The sequence below is a fragment of the Arachis hypogaea genome, chromosome 5, assembly GCF_003086295.3.
Source record: "Arachis hypogaea cultivar Tifrunner chromosome 5, arahy.Tifrunner.gnm2.J5K5, whole genome shotgun sequence".
Lineage (NCBI taxonomy): Eukaryota > Viridiplantae > Streptophyta > Magnoliopsida > Fabales > Fabaceae > Arachis > Arachis hypogaea.
In genome coordinates, this window is record NC_092040.1 from 38,788,272 (window position 1) to 38,809,306 (window position 21,035).

The 21,035-nt window shown below is 35.0% G+C and overlaps 1 protein-coding gene and 1 pseudogene across 1 annotated transcript; one reads left to right on the forward strand and one right to left on the reverse strand.

Moving 5' to 3' along the window:
* The first annotated feature begins 11,588 nt into the window (after positions 1-11,588).
* LOC112801338 (protein LPA3-like) lies at positions 11,589-15,857 on the forward strand (annotated as a pseudogene).
* Positions 15,858-16,089: 232 nt separating this feature from the next.
* LOC112801337 (putative cyclic nucleotide-gated ion channel 7) lies at positions 16,090-20,935 on the reverse strand. Its single transcript, XM_025844007.3, has 7 exons — positions 20,783-20,935; positions 19,756-20,335; positions 19,405-19,617; positions 18,682-18,983; positions 18,157-18,268; positions 17,193-17,429; positions 16,090-17,070 (listed from the first exon to the last, which is right to left on the reverse strand). The coding sequence occupies exons 1-7, from the start codon at positions 20,839-20,841 to the stop codon at positions 16,354-16,356; spliced, it is 2,220 nt and encodes a 739-aa protein (XP_025699792.1). The 5' UTR covers positions 20,842-20,935; the 3' UTR covers positions 16,090-16,353.
* Positions 20,936-21,035: the final 100 nt, after the last annotated feature.

Sequence of the window (21,035 nt, forward strand, 5' to 3'; positions counted from 1 at the left end):
ATGTGATCTGTTTCACTTTCATCCAATTTGTGATTCTAGATTTACCTTAAACTATCATGTTTCCACAAAGGGGTAAACATGGGAAAGACAGCAGAAAACACTAAAGACAAAAATTGAGTTATTCTTATTTTAAAATGCATAATATGCCAAAGACACTTATGACCCTATGATTGAGGCATAAATGCTTCACCCCTTCATTTTCTTGACTTTCATCATCTTGTAACTTTATGGGAGTGATCTCGGGGAAATACTGCGGCATGATGAGATTAGTACTTGCAGAAAGATAAAGGCTAAAAACTACTAGATACAAATGAAGACATATTTAAGATATTATTGTCCTTGGCACTTTAAAAAAATATCTTCACACGTCACCACGAGTGACAAGCAGCATGTGAATGGCATTCAAGAACCATCTAAAATTATACAATAGAGGTTGGTAACTATTGAGAGATTGTTATGAAACTAGACAATTTTGTTCTCAAGTTTCCTTAATTCGTGCCTTTTTGAAACTTCATGCAAGTGATCCCCACATTCGAGTTCACACCGTCTTGAGATTTCATGTCAGCAATCCCGGAGGGAATTCCATAACCCGTAACATAAGATTAATGCTTCAACAAATTTAAACGTGCAACCTATTTAAACCTGCAACCTAGCTAGTGTTTTCCAACAGATTTTGGCCAAAATTATCACACACACTCGTATGGTTTAATTTTGATGCACTATCAAAAATAAAAAGTTTGAACATGTGTTCAAGTTTGTCTTGCCAAATCATTTGAAGTGTTTTGAGTGAATCACCCAATACCTTGAAAATCTTACCAATAGAAATATGTGGTTGAATGGCAATGTAAGACTCGTACACTGAACTCATCAGAATTAAGTTCAAAATGAAAAGAAAAATGACATACTCAATTCTGATATTACTTTATGTTCTGTCTTTAGAATAGAGCCTCTAAATGCTTGAGGTATTTTTACATGCCACCACAAATATAAAGGAAATATCCTAATAACACTCTAAAGCTTAACTATGAATGCACATCAATCAATGAACCGAGAGATGTTTGTAACTTAAATATTCAGCCACCTTGTTTCCTTAATTCTTGCAGTCTTGTAAGTTCATGGGGATGATTTCAAAGGAAATTCCAAGTTGTTTTAAAAAAATATATATATCTAAGTTCATTTGTTAGATGAAACAGGCAGACGACACATCTAATGGGAATGTTTATTTACATTACATAGATAGACACACCATGAGATAATGTGAATTATTACAACTATAGGTGCATCAACATAACTAAATATATAATTAATATTATTCGCAAAAGTGTTTTGTCTTGGTGTCAAAATTGTGCACCAACAATGGAACTGTATAATTGACAAGCCACAATAAGATGATGACTATATCAAGAATAGGTAAAGTACCATTAAAATTTATAGGCATAAAACTCCAGGTATATTACATAATTCTGACGACCTTAAAAACAAATTTCTTGCCCAGTCCCAAAATCTATTCAAGATTAATGAATGGGTATATTATACATTTCTTTAATTTGTAATTTCAATGTAAGATTCCAAACATAGGAGACAAAGGAAAGATAACATTTTCCATTTAAAAAGTGAAAAAAGCTCTTATAAATGCTAAGAAATCTCCTCTAACACTCTTCAATTCATTTTGATATACCATATACTTTTGTTAACAAATTTATTTGACCCTATATATCATTGATGAAAACAAAACAAAGAAGAGGTTATCATCACAGCAATATGAACCTGATTCTGGAGTAGCGCCATATAGGGGAACTAATCGTAGTTATCATCATCAGAACCCTTCTTTTTAGGCTTGCGATATGTTTTCTCAACTTGCTTTGCCTTGTGCAAGGTAGTGTCAATTAGCTTGGTAATGTTAGGAACTTGATAATTTTGAGCCACATAAATGCCACAGATGTCCCTACTATGAATGAGAAGCAACTCCTGATTATACCATCAGTACCGGCTTGAGCGATTTTTTGCTGTTTAAATATCCAATATCTGCAAGAATCACTGCCAAACATCGCCATATCAGATACAATGTCCAAAACAGACTCATTTTTGTTTTTCGAAAGTACATTTACACTAATAAAGCATACAATTTAATTCAGAAAAGAATCCCAAAATCTTTACAAAAAAGTAAAGCAATCGGTTGCAACTCATGACACCATCTGAATTTTACCTACATGCTTCAATATTAGAGATTCAAATCCTGAAGTTGCTTGGTGAGATTTTCACCTTGTAATCACCTGTTACCCTAAAATTTCAAGATCATATTTTCAAACCAAGGTAATAATATTTATTTTTTTAAAAAAATAAAGTGTATTTAGGCAATGTCTATACTATATACACCAAATCACAAATACAATGTCCAGAATCTTAGCCCTATGTAAAACAGAATACAGAAGCGATGCTCTTTGAATCCCTATCTTCCCAAATAACCCTTCCATTTTCATAAATTGATATGATTTATCAAGCATGAAATTTGACTGTACCAGAACATCTTTTTCTTTTCAACTTTCACTCAATCCGAAAAATAAGAAAAATTATACTGTACAATGACTTGAAAAATAAAATAAGGAAAAAGAAAAAACCGTACCGTAGTTGAGGATATTGAGTTGAATTTGAAAACTTGGACGAAATTCCGAAACCCTAAAAGCAATGAAGGGAAGAAAGATAGTGTTGAAAAACTTATGCACCACCCTGTGAATCCCTGAGTGAATCTCTGATAGTTTGATTTAATTTTCAACTTGTTTCGAGACGCACCGTTTTAGAACTTTTTATTTTTAATATTGAGATTGTGGTGGTGTTTTTAAATAATGTGGAGAGTTGGTGTATTTTTTTTAGTACTGTTAGGGAGTAAATGGTCTAAGTGTACAATGTATACAATGGGCTAAATCTTTGATCCAATATGAATAAAATGAACATTATCTATACTATTTAGAATAACCATCCGGGTATGGAGATAATAAACATCTCATGTCACATTATCATGAAATCACTCATCCCAAAAACTTAAGCTTTATTTTGGGATTCACCAAAGATCGAATTCTTGATCTCTCGGTTCTAGAGCTCTGATACCATGTTATGAAACCACTCATCCCAAAAGTTTAAGCTGATAGAAAAAGACAACACTAATGGTTATATCTCTAATACTGAATCAAATTAAACATCTCTAAAGCCCATTGTACACATTGTACAAATATTCCATTGGCTCCCTATACTTTCTCATTTTTTTTTGGTATGGATGGTCACAAATCTGAAGGTGATTTGTGATTTTTTTTTAAATATAAATTTGGGGTTTATAATTTTTTTTAACAAAATTGACTCACCAATTTGCATATCCCTTAAAAAAAACTTCAGTCCACACAAATCTGAGACTCAGATTTCTCTATTACCCCAAATCTGACCCTAAGTTTTGTTTTCAAAACAAAATTGATCCTTTGATTTGTGAATTTCAATTAAAAAAAAAAATCTCCATATCCATAAAAAACACAATATTTTTTTACAATTGAGCATAACACATTTTAAACTTCCATAACTAAAAAAATTACCCACCGTTTTAGTTGTGTAACGGTCAAAAAGTCAAAACTATTTTTGCTTGCGGTGCACGTTACTATACGCGTGGCCAAGTTTGGTTCAAGGTGTGCCAACTTAGCGGGGGTGCACTATAATACCTTTTCTCTGCTTGATCACCCATGCTCCATCAGCGTCAAGATCACTTTTTTTATTTATTTAGTTTTTATAAATTATATCTTTAATTATGGAAATACAATATATTTTATGATTGGTGGTTCATAACTTCATATTGCGACTTATTTTATTATGGTGAAAAGTCATGTGCAGTCAACTTCACGTGAAGTTGATAATTGAAAGCCACTAAATAATTTGACTGATTTGACTATATTTTTGAACTTCACATAAAGTTTATTGCATCTGAATTTCTACCTTTAATTATTTTGTACCAATGAATACCCTAATTGTATAGAGAAATTTTAATTGTCAACCGATTAAATAATAATCACAAAATTAACTAGACATCATAGTTTAACTTTAACCTTAAGAGACATCATTGGTTTATAATTCTTAAACCAAACTTAAAAATTAAAATATATAAAATGTACAATTCTTAATTGAAATACCAACAAAAAAAAGGTAAATAAATATACACCTACACTATTACAAAAGAAGAAAAGAAAATGAACCTACAAACTAGATAAGAAATTAAGAATTAATGAACTACACTATCACCCAACTTCACTCCACAGTAATAATCCTTGCATTCAAACATATGTGGAAAAGAAGTAGCAAAATGTTCTTTGGGGTTCCCACTACACTGATGCTAAGGTGAAAAATGGTAACAAGGCTCAGGTGACAAGTCCCTAAGACAAAATTATTGTTGTCAAACTCTCGAGTTAACTCGTAAACTCGTACGAGTTTACGAGTTTAGGTAGTGAAATCAAGTTAACTCGGACACAAACTCGTTTCTGGGTAGACTCGGGTAGACTCGGGTAAAATCGCATAAACTCGGTCAAACTCGCGAGTTTACAGGCGAGTCAACGAGTTTGCTTTGTTTGGCCTTTTTTCGCAAAAACGGAGCCGTTTTGGCCCCAAAAAAAGAGGAAAAAAAGGGAGCAATGTATGAACGTAACCCTAAATAGCTAAATCCCTCACTTTGATCGCCGCACTCACTCAGTCACTCTCTTCTATAATCCCTCTTCGCATTTCGTCTGTCCTTCGTCGCCGTTCGCCATTTGTCGTTCCCCAAATAGCTCGTCGCTATCTCTCTCTCTCTCTTCGTTGTTCTCTCATTCTGCTCTCTATTGACTCTGTTATGCATCAAATCTCATGGACTTGTGGAGCCTTTGCCGTCGCCGCGTCCTCTGCCGGTTCATTGTGTCCTCTACCGGTTCGTCATGTACTCTGTTGCCGTTCGTTCTTGTCTGCTTGCACAGCACAATAATGCCTGGTTCTTCAACTGAGCCTACTCCATTCAGCCATTCAGATTCAGGTATGTTTAAAAAAAATAGTTACTGAATTACTGCATGTTGTAGTTGTTACTAGTTAGTGTTAGTTTAGTTTATTCTTATTTGCTACTTCTTGTAATTTGTAGTTGTTACTTGTTAGTGTTAGTTAATTGTTACTTGTTACTGAATCTGAATGTTTGAAACTCTGAAATTTCAAATCTGAATTTACCAACTTTGATAGTGGATAATTTTACAACTATTAGTGGATAACTATGTAATAACTGAAGGATTTGAATATGTGTTCTAGAGTACTTGTTATAATTGTAGTATTATGTTAATTTATTATATTTTTTTACGTTAAAATTGTTGAGTTTTAATGCCTATATTTGAGTAAACATATATTATACACGACATATATATTTTTTACAAAAAAATTATAACAGATAAACTCATACGAGTCTACGAGTTGAGTCTATGAGTCGAGTCTACGAGTCGAGTCTAGGTCAGCTCCACGAGTTTACCTAGACTCGCGAGTTTGACAACCTTGGACAAAATTATCCCAAATTCTATCCTCTAAATTTTTCTTTCTATCTAATAATAGAAAATATAATATATAAAAAATAATTGATGAATTCTTGAAATTAGAAAATGATACTTTATTTGTTACAAAACTAAAAATGAAAAGAAATTGAAGGAATAGATTACAAGTGATTTTTTTTATTCAGTGCTTTTGGAATCATACATTAAAAAGAAAATTTGATTTTGTCATCGACATTTATTTCAGAGATAATCAGATGAGGTCTCTTAAATGTGGTCTTCTAGAAACCAAAATACTAAACGAAAGGTATTTCAGAATCCTAGTCCAAGTGAAGAGTGAGGCAAAAACCCTAGTCCAAGTAAAGAGTGAGGCAAGTCACTAACCGTTGAGGAATGATTCCGAGACTCTAATGTTTTTGTGCACATATGTCACCTTTTTTTCTATTGGACAAGTTGATTATCGTCCGTCACCACCTTAACTTTATGCGAGTGATCTCGAAAGTATCGCCAGTCCCCACCTTAACTTTATGAGATTGACCTTAACTTTACGCGAGTGATCTCGAAAGTATCGTCAGTCGCTGCCTTAACTTTATGAAAGTGATCTCGGAGGAAAACCCATACCGTGAGATTAAATGTGAAGAGTGTTTGGGTTTGTTGTGTGGTACTTAGAATTGGAGGTTGTTCAATCCATTTGAGAAAAAAAAAAAGTTTGCAAGTGTTACATTTCATGGTAATTTCAGTTCTAGGTTTTGGCCTATGCCAAAGGTCCCATGTTCTCTGTTTCATCCAATTTGTGATTTCAGATTTACTTTAAACTATCATGTTTCCACAAAAGGGTAAACATGGGATAGTCAGCAGAAAACACTAGAAACCAAAATTGAGTTATTCTTATTTTAAAATGCATAATATACCAAAGACGCTTGAAAGCTTAAACTATGACCCTATGACTATGAGGCATAAATGCTTCACCCCTTAATTTCCTTGACTTTCATCACCTTGTAACTTTATGCGAGTGATATCGGAAGAATACTGCGGCATGAGATTAGTACTTGCAGAAATGCTTCACCCCTAGAGGCATAAATGCTTCACCCCTTGATTTCCGTGATTTTCATCACCTTGTAACTTTATGCGAGTGATATCAGGGGGAATTATGCGGCATGAGATTAGTACTTGATTTCCACCTACTTATTTTTTCATGTAGAGAAGAGTACATTAAACATAAGATTAGGTGACTACTTAATTAAGATTTATCGAGGGACAAATGATAAATAATTATTAGATATTTCCATTTCATATTTAGTGTCTCATTTTAATTTTACACAAGTATTAAGACAAAAATATATATTTTATTGAAAGTATAAATAATCAAAAGAAAAAGACAAAATTATACTAAATTCTATCTTCTAAATTTTCCTTTCTATTTACTAATAGAAGATATAATATATAAAAATTAATTGATGACTTCTTGAAGTTAGAAAATGATACTTTATTTGTAATAAAACTAAAAATGAAAAGAAATGATCACAAGTGATTTTTTTTATAAGTGCTTTTGGAATTATACATTAAAAAGAAAACTTGATTTTGTCATGGATATTTATTTCAGAGATAACAAATTGAGATCTCTTAAATGTGGTCTTCTAGAAACTAAAATACCAAAGGGAAGGTATTCAAGAACCCTAGTCCAAGTGAAGAGTGAGGCAAATCACTAACCGTTGAGGAATGATTCCGAGGCTCTAATGTTTTTGTGCCCATATGTCACCTTTTTTTTTATTGGACAAGTTGATTATCGGCCGTCGTCACCTTAACATTATGCGAGTGATCTCGGAAGTATTGCTAGTCACCGCTTTAACTTTATGAGAATGATCTCGGAGAAAAACCCGTACCGTAAGATTAAATGTGAAGTGTTTGGATTTGTTATATGGTACTTAGGATCGGGAGTTGTTCAATCCATCTGACAAAAAAAAAAAAATTGCAAGTGCTACATTTCATGATAATTTTAGTTCCAGGTTTTGGCCCATGCCCAAGGTCCCATGTGCTCTACAACAATAACAACAACAACAAAGCCTTGTCCCACTAAATGAGGTCGGCTACATGAATCAAACGACGCCATTGTGCTCTGTCATGTATCACGTCTACAGAGAAACCGTTTAGATGTAGATACCGATGCAGCGGCTCTTGCTTTGACACTGTACTCGAGCCATACGGCGCGTTGCTTCCGGACAACGACCTAACTTTAGCGCAATAATGTCTTTGATTCATGTCATGGGGAGTTCGGCTATATTTTTATGTTGGTTGCCAAAGACCTAACACAACCCTCCTCCTTTATCCGGGCTTGGAACTGGCTATATACCGCAAGTGTAACATAAGCGGAGTTAAAATCGCTAGAAGGAGGGCTTGAACCTCCGACCTTGTGGTTAACAGCCCATGTGCTCTGTTTCATCCAATTAGTGACTCTAGATTTACCTTAAACTATCATGTTCCCACAAAGGGGGTAAACATGGGATAGACAGCAGAAAACACTAAAGACAAAAATTGAGTTATTCTTATTTTAAAATGTATAGTATACTAAAGACACTTATGACCCTATGACTGAGGCATAAATGCTTCACCCTTTCATTTCCTTGACTTTCATCACCTTGTAACTTGATGGGAGTGATTTCGAGAAAATACTGCGGCATGAGATTAGTACTTGCAGAAAGATAAAGGCTAAAAACTACTAGATACAAATGAAAACAAATTTAGGATATTTTTGTCCTTGGCACTTTGAAAACATATCTTCACACGTCACCACGAGTGACAAACAGCATATGAATGGCATTCAAGAACCATCTAAAATTATACAATAGAGGTTGGTAACTGTTGAAAGATTGTTATTAAACTAGACAATTTTGTTCTCAAGTTTCTTTAATTCGTGCCTTCTTGAAATTTCATGCAAGTGATCCCCACATTCGAGTTCACACCGTCTTGAGACTTCATGTCGGCAATCTCGGAAGGAATTCCGTAACCCGTAACATAAGATTAATGTTTCAACAAATTTAAACCTGCAACCTAGCTAGTGTTCACCAACAGATTTTGGCCAAAATTATCAGACACACTCGTATGGTTTAATTTTGATGCACCATCAAAAATAAAAAGTTTGAACAGATGTTCAAGTTTGTCTTGCCAAATCATTTGAAGTGTTTTGAGTGAATCACCCAATACCTTGAAAATCTTACCAATAGAAATATGTGGTTGAATGGCAATGTAAGACTCGTACACTGAACTCATCAAAATTAAGTTCAACATGAAAAGAAAAATAACATATTCAATTCTGATATTACTTTATGTTCTGTCTTTAGAATAGAGCCTCTAAATGCTTGAGGTATTTTTACATGCCACCACAAGTAAAAAAGAGATATCCTAATAACACTCTAAAGCTTAACTAAGAATGCACATCAATCAATGAACCGAGAGATGTTTGTAACTTAAATATTCAGCCACCATGTTTCCTCAATTCTTGCAGTCTTGTAATTTCATGGGGATGATTTCAGAGGAAATTCCAAGTTGCTTTAAAAAAGATATGTATCTAAGATCATTTGTTAGATGAAACAGGCGGACAACATATCTAATGGGAATGTTTATTAACATTACATAGATAGACACACCATGAGATAATGTGAATTATTACAACTATAGGTGCATCAACATAACTAAATATATAATTAATATTATTCGCAAAAGTGTTTTATCTTGGTGTCAAAACTGTGCACCAACAATGGAACTGTATAATTAACAAGCCACAATAAGATGATGACTATATCAAGAATAGGTAAAGTACCATTAAAATTTATAGGCATAAAACTCCAGGTATATTACATAATTCTGACGACCTTAAAAACAGATTTCTTGCCCAGTCCCAAAATCTATTCAAGATTAATGAATGAGTATATTATACATTTCTTTAATTTGTAATTTCAATGTAAGATTCCAAACATGGGAGACAAAGGAAAGATAACATTTCCCACTAAAGAGTGAAAAAAGCTCTTATAAATGCTAAGAAATCTCCTCTAACACTCTTCCATTCATTTCGATATACCATATACTTTTGTTAACAAATTTATTTGACCCTATATATCATTGAGGAAAACAAAACAAAGAAGAGATTATCATCACAGCAATATGAACCTGATTCTGGAGTAGCGCTATATAGGGGAACTAATCGTAGTTATCATCATCAGAACCCTTCTTCTTAGGCTTGCGATATGTTTCCTCAACTTGCTTTGCCTTGTGCAAGGTAGTGTCAATTAGCTTGGTGATGTTAGGAACTTGATAATTTTGAGCCACATAAATGCCACAGACTGTCCCTGCTATGAATGAGAAGCAACTCCTGATTATACCCATCAGTACCGGCTCGAGCGATTTCCTGCTGTTTAAATATCTAATATGTGCAAGAATCACTGCCAGAAATCGCCATATCAGATACAATGTCCAAAACAGACTCATTTTTGTTTCTCCAAAGTACATTTACACTAATAAAGCATACAATTTAATTCAAAAAGAAACCCCAACATCTTTACAAAAAAGTAAAGCCGTTGATTGCAACTCATGACACCATCTGAATTTTACCTACACGCTTCAATACTAGAGGTTCAAATCCTGAAGTTGCTTGGTGAGATTTTCACCTTATAATCACCTATTACCCCAACATTTCATGATCATCTTTGCAAACTAAGATAATAATATTTGTTTTTTTTTAATAAAGTGTATTTAGCAAGGTTGCGAGAACCGAACCGGTCAATGAATCGGTAGAATGACTGATTTACTGATTCAGTGGTTCAACCGGTTTTATTAAATATTAAACAAAATTATTAAAAATTAAATATATAATTTCAAATATTTAAAAAAACATCATCAATCATCAACAAAATTAATTCAGAAAATTTAACAAAACACCTAAACTATCATCCATCATAATTTAACAAAACCATTCACCATAAGTTCCATACTAATTGGACAAGGACAAACCACAAATGTTTTAGTCCATGCCAAACATTGTTTCAACTTCCAAGCAGGTACTTCATGGCCGCAAAGGGTCTTCATGGATGCTCTAATCTCAGTTGACAACAAAACCACCACAGCTATATTCCAATACAAAGGCATCTCAAACACTGATCCCTTCTCTTCCTTAACTTCAACTTCATGCCAGAAATGACTCATCTTTTGGACAGAGTCTCAACAAAAAACTCCCTTCTCTTCCTCAACTTCAACTTCCTGCCAGAAATGACTCATCTTTTGCACAGAGTCTCAACAAAAAACTCAGAAGCCTAAACTCTGATCAATACCTTGCTCTTGTTCCTCTCAAAGTTGATAGAAACCTCGTCTACACTATTGGTTTAGGCATGAATCCTTGCCCTACGTGTGTCAATGGAACAAGACTAGTTGTTTCATTGAACAAAATTTCAGAAAATTATGAACAAAATTAACTCAGCAAACTCCACAAACTCCACAGTAAAACTTAAATCAGTAAACAATAACCTCAGAAAATCCAGCTAATCAGCAAATCAATTTGAAACAAATAACAAGTATTATCAGAAATCAATTGCTAAACCCTAAACCAGCAAGCAGACGCCGAGGAGATGGCTATGTAGTGCGAAACTGCGAACAAAATATTACTTACCGGCGGCGAGGTGGAAGGCGAGCAACGGCGACGACAGAGGACGCGACACCAGCGAACAGAGAGAAGGCGAGCTCGGCGATGACAACGATGCGGTGGGGGCTGCGGTGGTCAAACCCGTCGCTGCGGTGGCTGCGGGATGCTGTGGCGGCGGGATGCGGTGGCTGCGCGATTGGGGGCTGCGGTGGCTTCTATGGTTCTCAGAGAAGAGAGGAGAGGAGATGCGTTTGTGGCTTTGTGAAGAAGAAGAACAAATGGGGGCTGCGTTTGATTTAGGGTTCACTGCTTCAGTTTTGCCGTTTTGTGTTTTTCCTTTTTTTTTTTTTTAATTTAAGTGACAAAACGGTGCGTTTAGGAGGGTGTATTTCCTTTTTTTTTCTCCACTTCATCTTTCCTTTTATTTTTTATTTATCCTTTACATATTTAAGCAAGCTTATTTCTTTCAAATCAAAATTATTTGCTGTAGGTCAAATCTGTTAAACATGTATTTTGACTATGTTCCCATTTATAGGCTTGCTGCAATCGGCTTTAAGGCATGCAAATAATCTAGATGGATACATTTTTTTTTTTTGGGGGGGGGGGGGGGGGCGGTGGGTTTCAATTATTGGGTGTAAGCTTTTTGTATTCTGACTGTGTTCTTGTTATATCCGGAAGTACAGAGCCTTGAAAAGGATTAAAGAAGTTTGATATTGAATTTTCTGTTGACATTTTCAGGAAATGAAAGACCTGAAGATGAAAGCAGATATGGTTTAAAAGTTAATGGAGAAGGAATATCGTGTGAAGGTACTCTCTTTTTTTCATATATGGAATATGCACTCTGGTTTTGGATTAGGTTACTGCTTAAGGCTTGTGTTTAGGTTCTAGGTTTGAGAAATAATAAAAGAACAAAAAAGAGATAATCTAATAAGATCTTGCTCTTTATCACATCAAATATCACATTAGTCAGTTGCATTAATGACTGAGGATAATAATGATGGCGAAGAAGACATTGACGACGAGAGCAATGGTGATGATGGCTAGGTTAGAGTGCACTTGGTTTCCCTTAACTCGGTTAGGTTAGTACTTACGTGAGTTACTAAGTTTGGGATAGTTTAAGAGAAAATCACCTGTATGTGGTAACTCTAGAGTCATTATTACCATTAGAATAAAACAGTGGTCTAGCATAGTTATGTGTCTGACCAAAAACAAATAGCTTAGTGTGTAGAGTAGATTCTTGACGTTTTTATATGTTTATGACACTGCATAACAACCTTTGAAGCTGTGTTAAAAAAAAAATAGAGGATTACTGTTATATGTTCAGGGAAAAAATGCTTATAACATTTGCGAGTTAGAATTTTGGAAATGGTTTAGTTTCTTGTTAGGACACTAGATACTATTATTATCTTTTCCTATTTTGTTAACCTATAACTCTTCAGGATTCCAATTAACAATTGAGCTTTTAGGTGTGGCTTTTATTGCTGTAATTCTCTTCCTGACTTTGTTCTCTTGGGTTATGTATGCAGGCCCTTGCCCAGCAACATAAGTTCTTATAAGGTACTATTCTTTGCTATCATGAAACAAATGTTATCAAGTGACTAATGTTTGTCAGTTTTGGTCCTTCATTATATGTAGCTGCAACTTTTCCATTGTAGTGCTATTAGTGATAGTTGAGAGTGCCTTAACTTGTCAACTTTTACTTCGTCTTCATAGTACTTAGCTTCAGATTCTTAGATGCACTTGTGGATATTGTCACAATCAATAACAACATTTTAAGATATGGCGCACGGCTAACTTGAATTCTGATCTAAAATGACATTTTACTTATTATTGATTGTGAGCACAGTTCATGTGTGTCGACATATAAGTCTGTTTAGTTGATTTTCATGTCTATGCTTTATGTTAGGCTAACATCAATTTCATGCTTCAAGTGGCATTGTTCTAATTCACGGTTACTTGACCTTTATGAGGCATGCGTCTCAAAGCATTGCACATAATTGTCTCAAATTCCTAAATATTTCAAGGGATCTTCAGATGAGTTCATTGATGCCAACATTCAACTCGCACTGGCTGTTGTGAAAAAGCTCCAGGAGAAACAGGAGACCCGAGCTTGCTTAGTAAGAAGACGCATTATTTTCGTCCCATCCTTACTTAGAAGAAATATTTATTTTCATGAATAAATTTTTACCTTCTGTTTTTCTGGAGAAGATCTTATGATATATGTTCCCGGATGTAGGTCTTCCCTGATAAGCCAGAAATGCGCAGAGCCTCCGAGTTGTTCAAATCAGCTCTGGATTCGGTAATGAAAATACACTTATTATGATTTTTTCCCATCTTTCTCATGGATTTATCTTATTTTCCTGCATCTTTCTTATTTTGAAGTGTCATTTTTGTTGTGCATTCAGATTGATGGCATTACCATTGGTTCCTTAGATGATGTCCCTGCTGGACCTATGACTTCATTTTTCCGATCCGGTAGGAACACCCTTGATTTTGATTTTGAAGATGAAAATGAAGGTTTGTTCTTTGGGGAAAATGGCATTAGGATATTGTACTAAGTCAATAATTTTTTTCCAAATTATCATCTTCGAAACTTAGGGATGAGAGAATGTATCAAAAATTCAAAATTAATAATAATGCATGATGACTTGATACCTGAACTGCAGATAGATGGAAGTCTAATGAGCCTCCATCACTCTACATATTCCTTAACTGCAGTATGCGTGAACTTGCAAATATAGAGAAGTATGTGGTATGGTGTCTCTGCCTTTTGAATGTTTCTTGAACCTCTTTTCACTTTTAATATTTGATGTGCTTATGAAATTTCGCTATTCCTTATTTGCATTGGCTTGTTGTTGGCTTATTCATTCAGAAAATGTTTAGTTTTTTTCTTTGGTGATAACATGCAATGGAATATAAAGCTTGAATCCTTTCATTTGATTTTGGGACAGCATGTAACACTCTTTTTTGTATACTATTTTCTTCCAACTCTAGATTTTGTTAGCCTTTGTTGGCTGTATAAGCGATTCTTAATTATTAGCTATTGAACAGGTTATATTTCTGACTTGTTTCATGTAGGTGGCAGTTACTTTAATGTATTTTATATATTGTTACCCGTTGAATTTTGCAGGAAAAATTTGCTGTGTGCCTGTGTCTACACTAACACTTCTATTTAATCTTGAACTAGACACACTACGGTATATCCCCCTCCCTCAAATAAGTCTATCGGATTTTTGTTCAAGAATGAAATCTTATTGGAACTGTCCAGTTCATCCTTCGGAACCATATCCCATCCCGGATCTGATGAAATAGGATGAATTGAGACAGTATTTTGTAAATACATAATTATCTTGAATATAATAACAATTTCTTTACTTTCCGATCGCCCGGAAAGAACAAAAGACATCTTGTTCTTTCTTCAGCAATTTCTGATCTCTAGTAGATACATGTTGCAGTGCTAAATCCATAATTTTAATATAATTATTTTTGACAGAAAGTTAGTATTGCATTTACAGTGCTGATTTAGGCCTTTTGGGCTTCCCTCCCAAAGATTTGCATTACCGCTTCCTTTCACAATTTACTCCATTATTCTACATTAGAATCAAAGAGTATTCAAAGGTGCCTCTTCTTTATTGAATTGTTTTTACCTGATCATTTTCTCAAATAATTGGTATTGATTGTTTTCTTTTTATGTTTTTAAGACAGTTGCAATAGCACCTTATATTGTCAATTACAGTGGAGCAGTGTTCCGCCAGTATCCAGGTATGGCTATATGGTATTTTGATCTTAGTATATAACTGGTGCACAAAATTGTTACTTCATGGTTTGTGGTTCAGGTCCTTGGCAGGTGATGCTTAAGCAAGCAGATGGTTCTTACACTTGCATAGCGGAAAGCACAACCCGCTTCACCCTTGGTGAAGTAAATACATGATCTTCAACTCTATTCACTTTTTAAACTGTAAACACTTTGTTATTAACTTTTAAACTGATGTAGGCCAAAGAAGAGTTGTTGAGAGTCTTGGGACTTCAAGAAGAGGAGGGAAGCTCTCTAGAATTTCTTCGAAGAGGCTACAAGGTGTTCTATTTTGTTAGTTTATCAGTCTATGTTTTTGTTTATGCTTGTTGCTTGTTTGTTGGCGTGTCTCTTATTCACAGATAAGGCCATAAGGGTGCTTTTCTTCAGCTTATTTTGCCAAAATACTGTATAAGAAAGCCAGGTTTCACATATTTGGATAAAATTTAGAAATAATCAGGATTTTGCCAGTTTTAAGCTTTTTTATTTTGTTGGAGCTGAAGATAGTAGCTTATAAGAAAATCAAATTTTAGTTTTTTCAATTATAAAGAAACTTCTGTCAAACATGCCTGAAATCTTTTACCTGCCTCATTTGATATTGCAGGCAAGCACATGGTTGGAAGATTTTGATTTGGAAGCATCTTCTGCATGGAGGAGCTGATCACTACACTGTAAAACTACTATAAGAGATTCTCTCTGTTTTTTTTTTTTAAATTTAAATGTAAGTTTTATGTAATATTCCCAATTTTCTGTTCAGTTTGAAACCAATGTGACCCATTTGTGGCATTTATAGTTGAATTGTTGCAAACAAATATCAGATGGAATTTCCAAACCCAATTGTATCAAATCAAATTGTGGGAATCCACTAAGGTATATCAGCAATTAGTTTGATAAAAGATTAAAGAAACCCATCATATCCCTGAAAAGACCATTAATCTCTCTATCTTGCGGAATTGATTTGGATCCTCTCATACTTAGAATAAAATAGCTTGCTCTAACCAGATCATGTTTGCTTCAAACATGAGAGGATTTAACTATGTAATCCCATAGTTTGATTTGCTAACATGCATAATAAATAGATGATGATTTGAAATGTAATTGTATTTATGCAATCTGCACAAGCAATACTATAGTCTTCATTTCTTGTGACTATCACCATTTAAACTTTTTATCTTTTGTTTATAATTATGACAAGAACTTGATATTGCCATATTAGTTGTAACGTTTCTCCTCTGATATACTAGGAAGCCTAAGCTTATATTGGTGCAGATTTTTTGCCAAAATTTTACATGCCAGACTTTGTTAGCTAACATGTTTACAGCACTTTACAAATGCAAGAAGTCTTACACTGAGAGACTGCAATTGGTCCTCGTTTCTACAAACAGAAAAGAAAAAGATAGAGGTCACTTTGGACCATAATGACTGAAGTCAGGTTCAGATGGTTTTTGAATTCTTCCTAGACTAGTGGAACTACCTGCTTCACGAAGCCTATGACCGTGAAGTACATTCGCGGCAAAGCGTGAAGCATACATGGTTGTGGCAAAGCTAGATGAACTTGAGGAACGTTTAACCAAGGCCTTTGCAGAATCACCACCACTGTCATCAGAATCATAATAATACTCTTCCTCCTGCCTTCTTTGCATGGTGTGTTTCCTCCTCATATACCTCCTCCACGCGGCTTGAATGTAGATAGCGGCCCATGTCCTCCATTGCTGTGAGTAGAACCTGAAGGTATGCTGAACCTGCCTACTATGAATGTATCTAAACTGCGAAGCGACAAACTTAAGCTCCTCAGCTTCCAATGCGAATGCCTCGACCTCATTTATGGCCTTCACTGTCCTAGTAGATGATGGCAAGTTTGCTGCAGCTTTTGGATCTAGTGCCCATGTTAGTAGCTCCTCACCACAGAAGTCTCCTTCTTTGAGAAGCCCTCTGTTAAAGAATCCACTCCTTCCACCATCTGTGGTGACACTCTCTAGGCGTCCACGGATGATGAAGAGCATCTCGTTGACAGGGTCTCCTTCCCTAACTATGTCAGTGCCCTCTGTGTACAGAGTAGGTTTCAGTCGCTCGCATATAGCATCGAGCAGGCGTTCCTCCATGTTAGCAAAGAGAGGAACCTGAGTATACATATCCCATGCACAGGAAGACCAATGAGAAAATGAAGATAAATTCTTAGATTCTGAATTATTTATAACATAACATATCTCAGAAAGCAGAAGTTAGTATTCTTAAGACTCACCCTTTTAACCAGATTCAAACAAAGATGCCGTTTGATATCTCTCCTTAAATCTTTTGGAAGGCTCTTCATCAAGCTCTCTTCATCCACGCCTCGGGTATTCAGCCACTTGTATTGATCATAGCGTCTGACTCTTTCCCTTAGTTCTGGAGGAAGCGAGCGATGATGCATCCATAGCTCAGAATCACGTCTTTGGATCCTCATTTCGTCAAGATGAACCGACATTGAGTCAAGGTATGTCTGTTCATTTCCACAATGACACAAAGATTAGAACTTGCCATGTAAATTTTTTGAAGTACGTTTGATTTTATGACATGAACATGAAATGTTTTAGTGTCCTAAAGCATAAAGATGTTTTGATTCATCTATTGAACATTTCAAAAGATCATCTGCTGACAGTTTAAGTTGAGCAAATAAACACAAACTGCAGCTCCGGTCATTTCACATGGAAGAGAAACATAGAATGAGGTTTGTGGTAATTGTGAATGATATGAATGCACACAGATGAAGTACCTGAGTCCAAGGGTGGTTATGATGAAAACTGTAGTGAACTATTTTCTAGGGAACAAAAAAAGTGCATGGAATTGAAATTCCTCCAATTTTGAATTGGATACCAAATATACATAGAATCTTAAATCATATAAAAAACTTGAAACTAATACCGAAGTTTGTAGAGACCATGTAACAGTTACTAAACCCAACTCTGCCTATGTTACATAGCCGGTCCCAATCCCAAGCTCGGATAAAAGAGGAGGGTTGTGCTAGGCCTTTGACAACTAACATAAAACTTTGTCGAATTTTCATGACGTAATACAAATGTCTTGACTTATCAAGTCAAACAAAGGAGTAGATCAAACTTAAGCCATGTATCTTTTCCAAGGAAAACTAGTTTTATGTCTCACAAATTTGCATAGCAATAAGCATCCTTAATAAATTGAATATCAATAGTGCTTGCTGTGTTGTTCACCTGCATGTTTCCAATCAGAAGTGCGAAAAGGATGAGCCCCATAACAGCTATTGCTATGGAAAACCACACCTCTTTACTGTAGGTGCTGGTTGAAAGCCCTTGGCCAATTGTACTGTCAAACTCAAAACAGAAGGAAGCTCAAGCTTGTTAAAAATTTGCCAATGCATATTTAAATTGCAATGGTTTTCTCCAATGTTAAATTATATTACATATGACATTCCCTTGATTTGTATGCCTATATGGATATCCCTTAGGTTACTTATTTTAACTTTACAGGGGAGTCCCTACTGAGATTTGGAAAATCTTTAAGATAATACAATTGTAAGTGCATATTTATCCACCATTATTTATTACATTTGACCTTACACTAAGATAACAAGATCATAGGTTCAAACCACGGAGTTAGCCACTAATGCAGGACAATTTGTGCCAAGATGGCGCATATATATACTATCTAAATTTTCTGAATTCGTCATTGCCTACTGCTTTTGCTAGTTATATAGTGTAGGCAGTGCAACAATTTACCTCAGATTTTGAAGGCCCCACCATAAACAGTAACAGAACTTAGGAAAGACTTCAACAGAAGCAACAATACCACTCTTGATTGCTTGAGCAAAGATTCCATAATTGAACTCACCATCAACAAAGCACTTCTTTACAAGAACATCCTCACTGACATTTTTCCAAGCATCAAACCCTGGGATGTGCTTATTGGTACTTCCACAGTACAAGAAATGACTGTTACATCTATTATCTTCAAGACAAACATTGTTCCAACATGTGTCATTGCGTTCTATGGCAAGTAAGTACCAAACGGAGCCAGTTATCTGGAACAAAGTAGAAGAATGTTCTTAGTAAAACTTTTTACACTGTCAGTCTACGATGTATCAATCATTATGCCTATGTTCTTAGTTTATAAAATCCTAAACCTTTTTTTTCTCATAAACAGTTGAAATGTTGCACTTTTGAGTTGAATCCTTGGATTTATGGATGGAATTAGTATGAAAGGACTAATTCGTCACCATTTTTTGAATGGTGAGAGATGAATTCATCATTTTCAAATCTTGGTGGACGACTTTGTCCTCTATATGGTGACAAATTCTTGATTTAGCAGGCTAGTAGAGATTAGTGGTGATACTTTTGGTGATTCTTGCTATAAACAAGACATCTCTAATTAATTAAAAGTACATATGATGATCAAATGAGGACCCTAAAGAAAGAAGGTTCAATCATGCAACATGCACTTACATGACTAGCTAGCATAAACCAAATCAAATAGTAAATGGCTCCAAGCAGTGCATTTTCTGCAAAAACACCAGCTGTCTTTTTAACTTCCGATGCTAATGGAAGAAACCTTAGAAATCTTGGAAAATATTGCAGGATCACAGTTCTCAACAGTGCCGTTTTTGTACTCAATACCTCTGAATGTCTTGTTTTGTATAGATATTTCCACACTATAATCTGCATTAGAAACATGTAGAAAATGAACCATATTGACAAAGCAATTTTCAAATATAACTAAAATCATCATCAACTTGTATTGAAGTTAGAAGTTTTGTTCAGTAGCCCTTGACAATTCAAAAGGCATGGTTTTCAAACCTGTGGCATAGGAAACACAGACATGAAGTCGATAATGAAATATCGCTGTAAATATCTACTGGCAATCTTTGCAGGATCTATGACAAGTTCACCTCTTCCAAACACACGAGATGAAGGCGCGATATAAGCAGTTCGGAACTGAAAGCTTATGCGCAGGAGATAGATAAAATCCAATACAGTCCTCAGTGCTGCTGTAAAATTCGCCAGTGTGCTATCTATGGCAAGGCAGAATGACTTGACGTTGAAGTAAGGGAGATAGAAGAAGAAAGGGTCAACAGCTACTGAAAAAATGCAGAGGATCTCAAAGAACTTGTTCCAATGGAGAAGGTGCTTGTCTTGAGGATCAAACACTTTCTTCTCTGAAACTTTGAGATCTTCAGGGAACACTGCCCAAGTAGTTACACCAGTTTTCAGTGACCTTCCAAATGTTCTGAGTCCTGCTGATCCTTTCTTCACTCCTAGCCTAAAGGATTGTGAAGGATTCTTCCTTGCGCGGCTGCCAACATGGAAGATCGATCTTAGCCTATCCATCAAACTCGGTCTGCCTGAGAATGACATGTTAGAATCAAGATCATCCAACCTGCATTATACACTCTATGTTAGCTTCATTATTGGCCTTTGAGTGAATTCGTCACAATGACATAAAGATACTAACAAGAGACACAATTTATTTTTTATTTTTTCTTTCATTATTTCTATCAAATTTTGATAATTATATTTTTCTTCCAAAATTTTTTGTACGGAAAAAATAAAGTAAATTAAACTTTCATAAATTTATTCTAGTTTATCACCAAACAAAATATAAGAACACTAATTTTTGTGTCTTGTTCTTAATGTCCTGTACTCAAAATCAAACGCAATCTAAGAGACTATTTTGTATCACTTTTTTTAGGACCAAAATGGTAGCCTACTCTTAATACTTACCTTGTTTCATAACCATGATAATCATGAAACTTTTATGTATGTAAGTAACACTTGTGAACATTTGAAGCAATTGTGTCTTTATTGTGTATAAGAATTTGTGTACCTTACAAACTTCTCCCTCTGGCCTCCAATATACTGTGACTTGTAACCAGTGTCAAACATTTTGAGGAAATTACATAGATACCTCGCCAGGAATTGGTGATCTTCCTAGCAGTTTACTGTCTTGTTATTATACCAGATAGTTTAGTATCCCATTTCCTGCAATGCAGAGAGAAAGAGAAAAAAAAAAAGGAAGCCAAACATGTTGGAAATTTTTTTTATTTAATTCAAAGAAAACTAATTATGAAAAAAAAAGG